The sequence below is a fragment of the Manacus vitellinus genome, unplaced genomic scaffold, assembly GCF_001715985.3.
Source record: "Manacus vitellinus isolate BGI_N305 unplaced genomic scaffold, ASM171598v3 scaffold_87_pilon, whole genome shotgun sequence".
NCBI classification, from domain to species: Eukaryota; Metazoa; Chordata; class Aves; order Passeriformes; family Pipridae; genus Manacus; species Manacus vitellinus.
The window spans coordinates 673,257-683,408 of record NW_021940854.1 but is presented as its reverse complement, the minus strand read 5'-3'; the positions used below and the strand labels follow the sequence as shown (position 1 = coordinate 683,408).

At 63.2% G+C, this 10,152-nt stretch overlaps 1 protein-coding gene across 1 annotated transcript in view; it reads right to left on the bottom strand.

The window, feature by feature from the left end:
* Nucleotides 1-10,152, bottom strand: part of FGFR1 (fibroblast growth factor receptor 1) — a 66,441-nt gene that overhangs the window by 5,595 nt on the left and 50,694 nt on the right. The window contains exons 2-11 of the mRNA XM_029964982.1: nt 8,582-8,845; nt 7,800-7,883; nt 7,157-7,332; nt 5,350-5,473; nt 4,434-4,624; nt 3,659-3,809; nt 1,214-1,416; nt 548-693; nt 326-447; nt 108-218 (exon numbers count right to left, since the gene is read on the bottom strand). Coding sequence (XP_029820842.1) covers nt 108-218; nt 326-447; nt 548-693; nt 1,214-1,416; nt 3,659-3,809; nt 4,434-4,624; nt 5,350-5,473; nt 7,157-7,332; nt 7,800-7,883; nt 8,582-8,845 — 1,572 coding nt within the window. The remainder of the gene's footprint in view (nt 1-107; nt 219-325; nt 448-547; nt 694-1,213; nt 1,417-3,658; nt 3,810-4,433; nt 4,625-5,349; nt 5,474-7,156; nt 7,333-7,799; nt 7,884-8,581; nt 8,846-10,152) is intronic.

Sequence of the window (10,152 nt, the reverse complement as noted above, 5' to 3'; positions counted from 1 at the left end):
AGTGGGGGCTCATGACCCCACAGGTGCCAGGCCAGCCCCTCTCAGCGGATGGATGTGGCTGGAGGGGTGGCAGAGGGGACACCCCCATCCCGCTTGCACACCCTCACCGTCCTGCGTGCAGGCTCCCAGCAGGTTGATGATGTTCTTGTGCTTGCCAATCATTTTCATCATCTCCATCTCAGAGATGAGGTCAGACAAGTCCTTCTCTGTGGCGTCGGCTAAAGTGGATAGAGCAGTGGTCAGGGGGGACCAGGTGGGGTACGCCCCAGTTGCATACCCCCAGCACCAGCCAGGGCTCCAGCACCGCGCCAGAACCCCCACTTACACTTGAGCATCTTCACAGCCACCTTGGTCACCCGGTTGGGCTTGTCCTTGTCGAGGCCAATGGCTTCTGCCAGCACCACCTGCCCGAAGCACCCTTCTCCCAGGGGCTTGCCCAGGATCAGCCTGCCGGGAGGAGACCCCGGTGTGGGGGGAGCGGGTCGGTCACCGGCATCGGCACCACCACCCTCACCCAGCTCCCACCCGGGGCAGGGCTGCCCCTCACCTGTCCCGGGGCAGCTCCCAGCGCGGGTCCTCGGGGAGCTCGTACTCGGAGACGCCGGCCAGCATGGGGGTGCCGCTGGAGGAGAGCCGGGAGGGCCGCACCAGCATCACGCCCGAGTTCATGGAGGAGCTGGAGTCGGCCGACACCTGCAGTGGGACCGTGGGTTACCTTCACGCAGTGCCCACGGCCGCAGCCGGCTGCCCCCGCCGGGGGGGAGATGCTGATGGGAGCCTTTGCACCCACCCCTGCCCCCTGCCTGTGGGGGGGCTCCCACCTGGGACCTGGACTATGTGTTTTTTAATTAATCTGCATCACGGTGTACCCAAAATGCACGGCCCAGGAGCTCCCCGGGCTCCTCAGTGTGTTTAATTACCCCGCTCTGCTCAAACCTTGAACTGTTGTAAATTCTCCTGGTTCTCCTCACGAGCCCTGCTGAGGGGGGAGGCGAAGGGGATGTGTGGCCTCCCCACTCGCTGTGTTGCCATTGGAGGCACAGCCTGGGCAGTGCCCATCCCATGCCATGGACGGGCACAGGGCTGGAGAGGGCTGCACGTGCAGCAAGGCGAGGTGGTCCCAGGTCTCCCCGTCCCTCCTCCCCCAGATCCCCCGGGAAGGGCTGGGCTCCAGGAGGGGCAGTAGGTACAAACAAACCCCCTCTCTACTTTCTGTTACCTGTCTGCGCAGGGGGATGCTCTTGGCCAGCTTGTGCACGGCCAGCTGGCTGTTGAAGTCCGTCTTCTTGGTGGTGCTCTTCAACTTGTAGATGATGATGGTCACCACCATGCAGGAGATGAGGAAGGCCCCGATGCAGTAGATGATGATCTCCAGGTAGAAGGGGGATGTCATCATGGCTGGGGTGTCTTCAATAGCTGGTTCAGCATGAACAGGGTGTTCATTAAGCACCCACCAGCCCCCAGGGCCCAGGAGCAGCACTGGGGGAGCCCCCGGCTCCTCCCCACGCTTGGTGGGGACCTCGGTGCAGCAGGGACTGCGGGCTGCCCACCCACCCTGGCAGGGAAGGCACTGTTGCACCCCCCAGCTCCTCATCCCCAAGGCCAAGCAATGCCTCCACTGCATCCACAGGCTCCAGGGGTGGGATGGGGCCAACTGAGACAGTCATGAAGTCACCCCACAGGGATGTGGCACTACGGGCACCTGCATGGACAGGTCCCTGTCAGTGCTGCTACACTCTGCCCATGCTCAGAGCTGCAGGTCCCTTGGGGTCTGGGCTTTCCCTGCACACAGTGGGATGAAGGGGAGTGTCTGGCAGTGCCCGGGGCTGCAGGAGTCCAGGCATTACCAGTAAGTACTGGGGAGAGCTCAGGGCAGAGCAGCCAGTGGCACCTCCAGTGGCAGTGACCTGCTGTGGGACCGTGGGATGGCGGGGAGGAGGGACCTGCAGACCCTGCCTTGGTGGCTGAGGTGGTGTTGGAGCCGTGAGCAGCTCAGAGCCTGCAGCCACGTGCCAGGGCTCGTGGTGAATCCAGCAGGGCGGGGGCTGCCCCTGCACCCCCTGCAGCACCCCCAGCCTGACCCCCCCAAAGAGCAGAGCCTCAGAGAGAGGTGTAAGAGGGAGCTGAAGATTCCTGCCCCACCTCTGGGCACACCCGGCTGACAAAGCAGTGGCTGATAACAGGGAAAGTTTTTGGCTGGCAAGCAGTGAGCAGTGAACAGCACCACAAAAACTTTCCCGCTGCTGTTATCCGGCTTTGGTCCGTGCATTGATGCAGAGGAGCAGCATCAATGGGGATGGGGCAGCCGTCCCCAGGGCGCAAGCACACACAGCCCCGCACGGCCCCGCACCACAGGGCAAGGCCAGGCCCCCCCAGGCAGTGCTGCCAGTCCCCCAAACCCTGCTCAGTGCCCCCCGGGCCGGGCAGGGCTGGCCTGGCCCCGGGGCTGCGGGACCGTCCTGCCCCGGCGGAGCAGCCCCTGGTTAAAGTTCCCCAGGTATGCATTGCCTGGGCCAGGGAGAGAGCAGGGGGCAGACAACTGGGGTGGAGGTGGGCAGAGAGTGGGGGGGACACTGCCCATCCCGCTCCAGCTGCAGAGCAGCCCTGCAGCATCTGTGCTGACCCACTCTGGGGGGCAGGGGCTGGGAAGTGCTCTCTCCCGGACCGCAATGCATACGTTGGAAAGGAGGGAGGAAAGGGAGAGGAAGAGGAGTATATACCTTCGAGAACTGTCAACCATGCAGAGTGATGGGAGATCCCAATAGAATTACCCGCCAAACATGTATACTCCCCAGCATCCTCAAATGAGACATTCCTTAAGTGAAGGACTTCCATTTCTTTGTCTGTCGTGTTAACACCAGCCGTCTGGAGGGAAAAATGGAAGCAAAAAACGGAGAAGCAAACCACATGAGATCTTCTGGGAAGGAGGCCAGAGAGGAGGGAGAGCCCAGTCTCATTTGCCAGACCCCCGGGGAGCAGACAGAGACCACTGCAGACCTGCTAGAGAGACCCTCGGGATGACCACTCATCCCGGTGGACCTACGGAGATGCTGGTTAAAACCCTTCACCAAACTGAGTGTCCTGCCCATCCGAACATGCTGGCGATGGGCTGCATGGAGAAATCAGCCCAGGCAGAGCCGGCCGGCTGGCTCGGTGACACGGGGACGAGGACGAGGATGGGGATGGGAGGACAGAGGCAGGAGGATGGAGATGGGAGGGCAGAGATGGAAGCATGGAGGCAGTAAGGCGGAGATGGTAGGATGGAGACAGGAGGATGGAAACGGGACCATGGAGACAGGAGAGCAGCACAGCTGGGGGCACAGCACTGTGTGATCCCCAACCAGGCAGATGGGGTGCCCTGGCTGGTGCCTGACCCACCAGGCACCTGAGCAGCACCAGTGTCTGCACAGTAGGGTGGGAAGCACACAGGAGAGACACTGGGACACAGGAGAGACACTGGGACACAGGAGACACACCGGGACACAGCAGAGACACCAGGACACACACACAGAGCACAAAGCCCAGCCGGCCCCGCTGGGTATTTTTCCATGGTTGTTGCACCAGAAACACAGCAGAAACCAGAGAGCCCAGGGTTTTGTTTTCCACCGCCGGGGAGCGACGGTCTAAGGAAGCACCCGCCGGGCGTCCTTCCGATTACCTGTGGCCAGGGGCCTGGTGACAGTGAGCCACGCAGACTGGTTGGCCTCGCCAATATAATTGGAAACCTTACAAACATACTCCCCGCTCTCCGCCTCTGTCACATTATACAGGGTCAGCACCTCCGCATCAGAGCTATTAATCCCCGAGTGCTGGAACAGACCAACAACATGGAGTCACATGGATGTGCTCAGGAATGGCAGCACCGACAGCATCAATCAGCACAGGGGCTGCTCCCCCCGGTACCCACGGCCAGCTGGGAGGGATGGGGCTGCACACAGGGAGCCACGGGAGGAACAGGGGACACAGACGGGCATGGGGGTGTAACCCTGCTCCCCCCTGCTCCACAGGGGTCAAAGGCACAGCTGTGGATGGCTGCATGGAATCACAGAATGGTTTGGGTTGGAAGGGATCTTAGGAGGCCACGCAGTCTGACCCCCTGCCACAGCAGGGACATCAGTCAGACCAGCAGCCAGTTTGCCTGCTGAGCTGGGGGCAGAGGGAGCTGCTCTCACTGGGATGATCCAGGGCTCAGCTCCCAGCTCCAGCTCCGTGCTCTCTCCCTGGGGCAGCCCTCCCTGCCCTTCACCCTGTGATGCTCTGGTGCACTCCAGCAGGCTGGTGACAGCTCTGGGGCTCCAGCTGCCCCAAGGCCAGTGGTCCTTAGCCCCAGGGGACTCTTCTGGCCCATCCACGTGGCTGCCACTGCCCCGCTCCTGCCCCGGGGACGGGCGAGCCGGGGGCTGCAGCCGGGGCCGCCCGGCGTGTGGCTTTACCTTCAGGATCTGCACGTAGGGCAGGTTGTCGGGGCCAATCTTGCTGCCGTTCACCTCGATGTGCTTCAGCCACTGGATGTGTGGCTGGGGGTCACTGTAGACCTTGCAGACAAACTCCACATTGCTGCCGAGGGCCACGGTCTTGTTGGCAGGCAGCCCTGCCTGCAGGATGGGCCGGTGCGGGGAGCGCTCTGCGGGACCGGGGACACGGGGCACCTTACAGCGGGGTCTGGGGTGCCCACTGCCCACCCACGGGTGCACCCTGCAGCCCCCTGGGTGTGGGGTACTGGCACACCCAGCACAGCCATGGCATCCCCTCCCTGAGAGTCCCTGAGAGCAGCCAGGGACAGGGACAGGTGAAACCCCTGCACGGGGACAGGGACATCGGCACCTATTGGGGGGGTCAGAGGTCAAACAAACCTAGGGAGGGCCCCGGCCGTTAACAAAGCGGCTGCCACTGTGGTGAGTCAGCATTAACAAACCCCTTTGTTCACCTCGCTGACTGTTCCCTTCAGTTTGCTCAGTGTAATCAAATTAAATCACATTTTTAATGGTTCATTTACTGGCATTTAGAGCAGCTCCACATGTGGAACTGCTCAGACCAGCCTTCCCAGCTGGGAATTATGGCTAATAAGGCGATTAAAAAAGTTTCTGTCTGGTCTATGAAATTATTTTCACCACAATTAAAAATCCCCAGAACAGGATGAGGTGAACCCTCTGCCTGGATGGCTCATGGACCTGCTGTGCCACAGAGGTGGACACAGGGGTGGGATGGTAGAGGGATGGCGGGTGAGCCCCTTCCCTGTGAGCACTCCCATCCCTGCCTCTCCAGGGTGCAGCACCCATTCCTGCTTGGGGAGGTTTGGGGGGTGAGCCCCCCAAACACGGGTGAGCCCCCCAGCCCCGCGCTCCTCACCCACGACATCCAGCTGGTAGGTGTGGTTGATGCTCCCGTACTTGTTCTCCACGATGCAGGTGTAGTTGCCCTTATCAGATGGCACCACCGAGTCCATGATGATGCTCCAGGTCGCCTGGCGGACCTGGGGGCACGGGGAGGACAGAGCCAGTTACGTGCAGGGCACACGAGCCCCTGGTCCCGCTCACGTCAGAGCTGGCTCAGCCCCGGCCCCCGGCACGGGCGGGACATAAATCTCCCTTTGAGGTCACCTTTCCCCTTCCCCACAGAAGGGCTGTAATTGCTCCCAGCTGTCCTGGGACAGCCTGGCCACGGAGCCAACTGCTCCGGGAAGCAGATGTTGGGAGGGGAGCGCGATGGGTCCGCCCAGTGTGCGGGGACACCCCTCTGCAGCGGCCCCCGTGGGAGCAGGGAACAGACTGGCTTTGTTCCTCCGGGAAGAGCTGCTTCCCTGGCTGGCCCTGGGGCTCGGACCTGCACTGCTCCCCACAGCCAGTGGGCACCACGCTGGTCAGTGGGCGGGTGCAGCCTGTGTGTCCTCTGTGAGTGCTGCTGACCCAGCACGTCTCCTCTGGGATGGTCCCAGCAGCTCAGCTGGGCTGAGAACCTCCCAGGCCCCCTGGCCACGGGGCACCAGAGGCTCTCCAACAGCCAGCCCTGTCTCTGCCAGCTTCGGCTCTGGCTCCTCTTGGCAAAAGCTCCCTGAGCCCTGCTCCGTGGGGCTGCATTCCTCCCTCCCAGCTGGAAACTGGCAGTTTGCACAGTCCTGCATTTCAGCCCCATTAGCTATCCGGGGCATGGGCTGCCATGGGCCAGGAGCCACCACGCTGCCAGCAGCCTCTCTCCTCCCCACCCACGAGCCTCCATCCCATGGGGAGCCTGCATCCCTCCCCAGGACACTCTGCATGGAGCTGGGAGCTGTGATGTGGCTGCATTCCTGCTGCTGTCCCTGGCACCTGGCATGGCCACGGCTGCTTGTGCAACTCAGTGGCACATCGTGGACACACAACCCCAGGTTGGCTCAGGGGTCTCAGCCAAGGAGACACCCCCCAAGGGGTGCAAGCCTCAGGGAGGCTGCAGCCCTGCTCCTGAAAATTAAGAGAGATGGAAAAAGAGGATTCTGGTGCCTTGTAGGGTCACCCACAGGTCCCTGGGCTACAGCTGCTGCAAGGGTCACCCCCTCCCTTGGGGAGGAGAGAAACTTGGGGGTCCCAGCATGCTGGTCACCCCCCCAGGGCTCTTCTGCACCCCACTGCAGGACCAGAGCCATGGGAAGGGGAGAGCCAAGCCCCCCTCCCACCTGGGTGGCACCTGCAGCCTGGGCCAACTGTGGGTGCTGGGGAAGCAGCACTGAGCCCCCTCCCCAGCTCAGGGAGCCAATGTGACCCCTGAATGTGGGCTGGGGCACCTCTGGGCTGCTGGCAGAGCTCCTGCCAACCACTGCTGGGCACGGAGGGGCTCCTCCACCCCGGGGCTCCCAGGGACACCCAGACCCCTCTCCTTGGTGGGGGGATTAGGCAGAGGTGGTCGAGCCGGGCTGGTTCCCTCAGCACGAGCCCCCTCCCCCATGAGCTCCCTCCCCCAGGGCTGAGCTGGTGCAAACATGACCCAGAAGCAGGTCACTGCCATAGGGCCACTCCGGAACAGGAATGTCAGAGGGGCCCATCTGCCCCCGCCGGGGTGGCGCAGGCAGGGGCTCGGTGCCTCTTAAGCTGCAGAGACCCTTCCCAGTCCTCCCCCTCCCTGCAAGCCCCCCAGCCCTGGAGGTGCAGAGGCTGTTCCCCCCCATCCCATTCCCCCCCCGTACCTTGTACCCCCCGATGCGGTGGTCAGGTTTGAACTCTTTGCCGTTCTTCAGCCAGCGCAACGTGGGGTTGGGTGTCCCGCTCGAGGGACACTTGAATTTCACCGTTTTGGCGGCAGGGACAGCGTGGAGCTTCTTCTCCATCTTCTCAGGATAGGTCCAGTACGGAGCAATGGCCTCTGCGGAGCAGAGTGGGGGCTCAGTACGGCCAAACCCACCAGCCTCCAGTCCCGGGTGTAACCCCAGGGATGCCCAGGGCAGGGCTGAGCCAGGAATCCAGAGAGATGCCAGCAGTCAAGCCTGGGTCCGGTAGGGAGGGGAGCTCCGGGACATTGGGCATTATCCATGAGTCACAGCAGCCCTTTCCTTGCAGGGTGCGTGCTCAGCTCACGTGGCTGCAGCAGCAGTGGCCCCAACGAAGCCGTGCTGGCCTGTCCCCTTGCTCTGCCCTGGCTGCTTCACCCAGTGCACCCAGACCTGCACCCTGCACTGCACCCTCACCACTGCCGGCCAGGCTGGCTCAGGCAGCCCCTGCCCATCCTCACCTGCCTGTCTCCACCCCCGGGCACTGCTCACGTGTGCCCAGTGTGCCCAGCCTCCCCTGGCCTCCCCTCGCCCTGGCACAGGGCAAACCCCACACACGTACGGTTTGGCTTGGTGTTATCTGCCTCCTTCTCCTCCGACGAGGAATCATCTTCGTCATCATCATCCTCCGCAGAGGGCAGCGCGTCTGCAAGAGAAGAGATGGCCCCGCTGAACATCTGTGCACCTTTGTGAGCGGGGCTGGTGGGGACCAGAGCATGGTGGGTGGGTAGCCGGGAGCTGTGCCCAGTGGGGTGGCCAAGGCAGGGAGTTGCTGATGCCCAGTGGGGGCACGGGGATCCTGGGGGAACACTCTGCACACCCCCAGCACAACCAGGGCCAACAGTGCCACCATCCCAGTGCCCACAGCCATGGGCACAGTGAAGCAATTTGCTGATAGAAGTGATTTCGGAGCTCCTCACCCCGTGTCCACCAACCCCCCTGGGGCGGCAGCTGAGACCCCACAGGCACAGAAATGCCCCAGCCTCGGCGAACACCTCCCCAGCTCCAGCGTTCCTCCCTCTCCAGCCTCACACTCCATCAGCACCGACACAGGCTGTGGCTCCCACCCAGCGCGTGCCCCCCCTGGGGTGGCCCCGCAGCCCCCCAGTCCCGTGCAGACAAACACACGACGACCTCCGGCCGCTTCTCCCCACACTGCAGTGGCCAAGCAGCCACGGCACCGCGCTGGAAACTCCTCCAGGCACCCCCGAGTCGCAGGTCGGCCCCAAACTCACTGCGTGTGGCCGGCGGGGCGTGCAGGCCGTGCAGAGGCAGCCTGCTCCTCGCTCCACAGCCCGGCCCCCGCGGCTGCCCCTTCCCTGCGCAGCCAGGGCTGCTACAAACCTGAGACGTTCACGGAGAAGTAGGTGGTCTCGCTCCCCGAGGGGCTGTTGGTCATGCAGGCATAGAGCCCCGAGTCCTCGGGCACCGCGTCCCTGACCTCTACCTCCTCCCCGGTAATGCGCGTCCGGTTGTTCTCGGCCAGCTGGACGCCGTCGCGCACCCAGTTGATGCTCTGGACGTCATCCCGCAGCCGGCAGCGCAGCTGGAGGAGGTCACCGGGGTGGGCCGAGTAGGACTCCACTTCGATTTTTGCTTTGGGCAGAGCTGGAGGAGTCAGGGGAGAGAAGGAGAGAAAAAAAAAAAAGAAGGAGAAAAGGAATAGAGACCAAAGGAAACCATGCTGCTGCTGCTGCTGCTGCTGCTGCTGCTGCAGCCGGGTTAATGAGGCAACATGCGCTGCTGGGATGCTCCTGCCGTGGCACTGGGGACCCCAGTACCCAGGGGACAGAGCCAGCGGCAGCAGCAGAGCAGAGGGGAGGCAGAGGCAGAGGCTGCAAGCACCCCAAGCAGCACCAAGTGCTTCACCCCGCAGCAGCACCCACTTGGTGCCTGGGGAGTTCCAAAGCCCTCACCCCACTCGGCTCCTACGGAGCGTGACAGGGCAGGGCCTTCACAATGGGGGAGAAACAGGCAACTTGAGACAACTTAGGCAGTGCCGGCTGCTTGGGCAGGATCCAGCCTCTCCCAGGAGCATCCCACATCCCTGATTGGCTCTGCCACCTTGCAGGGGTCCCAGGATCCCAACCACAAGCGGGCAGCCAGCAAAGCAGGCCAGGGTCCCCATGGCACCAGGACCCTCGCCCCAGTTAGAGAGCGGCGGGGCAGGGCTGGAAGGGCAGGGACTGGGGGCTGCAGCAGGACAGCAAGGCAGGGAGTGAGGGGGGAAAGGTCAGCCCAGGGGAGCTCTGGCCAGACAGGTGCCGGCCACGGCGTTCCCATCCACAGCATTCCTGGGCAGGGGAGCTGCAGCTGCTCCCCGAGGCGACACTTGTGTGAGCAGCACAAAGATCCTTTCTCTCCGTTCCACTGCGATCTCATCTCTCCTGGCCCTGGTCTGTCCTGGCCTTGATGTGTCCTGGCCCCGGTCAGTCCTCGAGTGCTGGCCCTCGGTGTGTGAGCGGCTCTCCTGGTCCCAGGCTTGGGGCAGACGCTGGGTTTCAAACAACCCCTTCAAATTCCACGGCCCAAGGAAGGGCTCAGGCTGCTGCAGCTCTGCTGGGGCTCCCTACAATGACGTGGGTGATGCAGTGTGAGCATCACCCCAGACCGAGCCCCACGGGCTGGTGGGCACAGCTCCGGAGCCCGACTCCTCCGCTCTGTCTCCTCTCCGGTAACGTGTGTCCGGTTGTTCTTGGCCAGCTGGATGCCATCAGGATGCTGCAGGAGCAGCACAAAAGGGCACATGGCACTGCTGTGGATGCTGCTCTCAGGGGCCAGAGACAGGGCCAGAAAATCCCAACAAACGCGGCAGAAACAGCTGGGAAGTGTTCAAGCTCCAGCTGATCCATGGCCTGAGGTCTGAGCCCCCCAGGACTTCTGGGTGCCCAACGAGCCAGACAAGCACAGCCTCT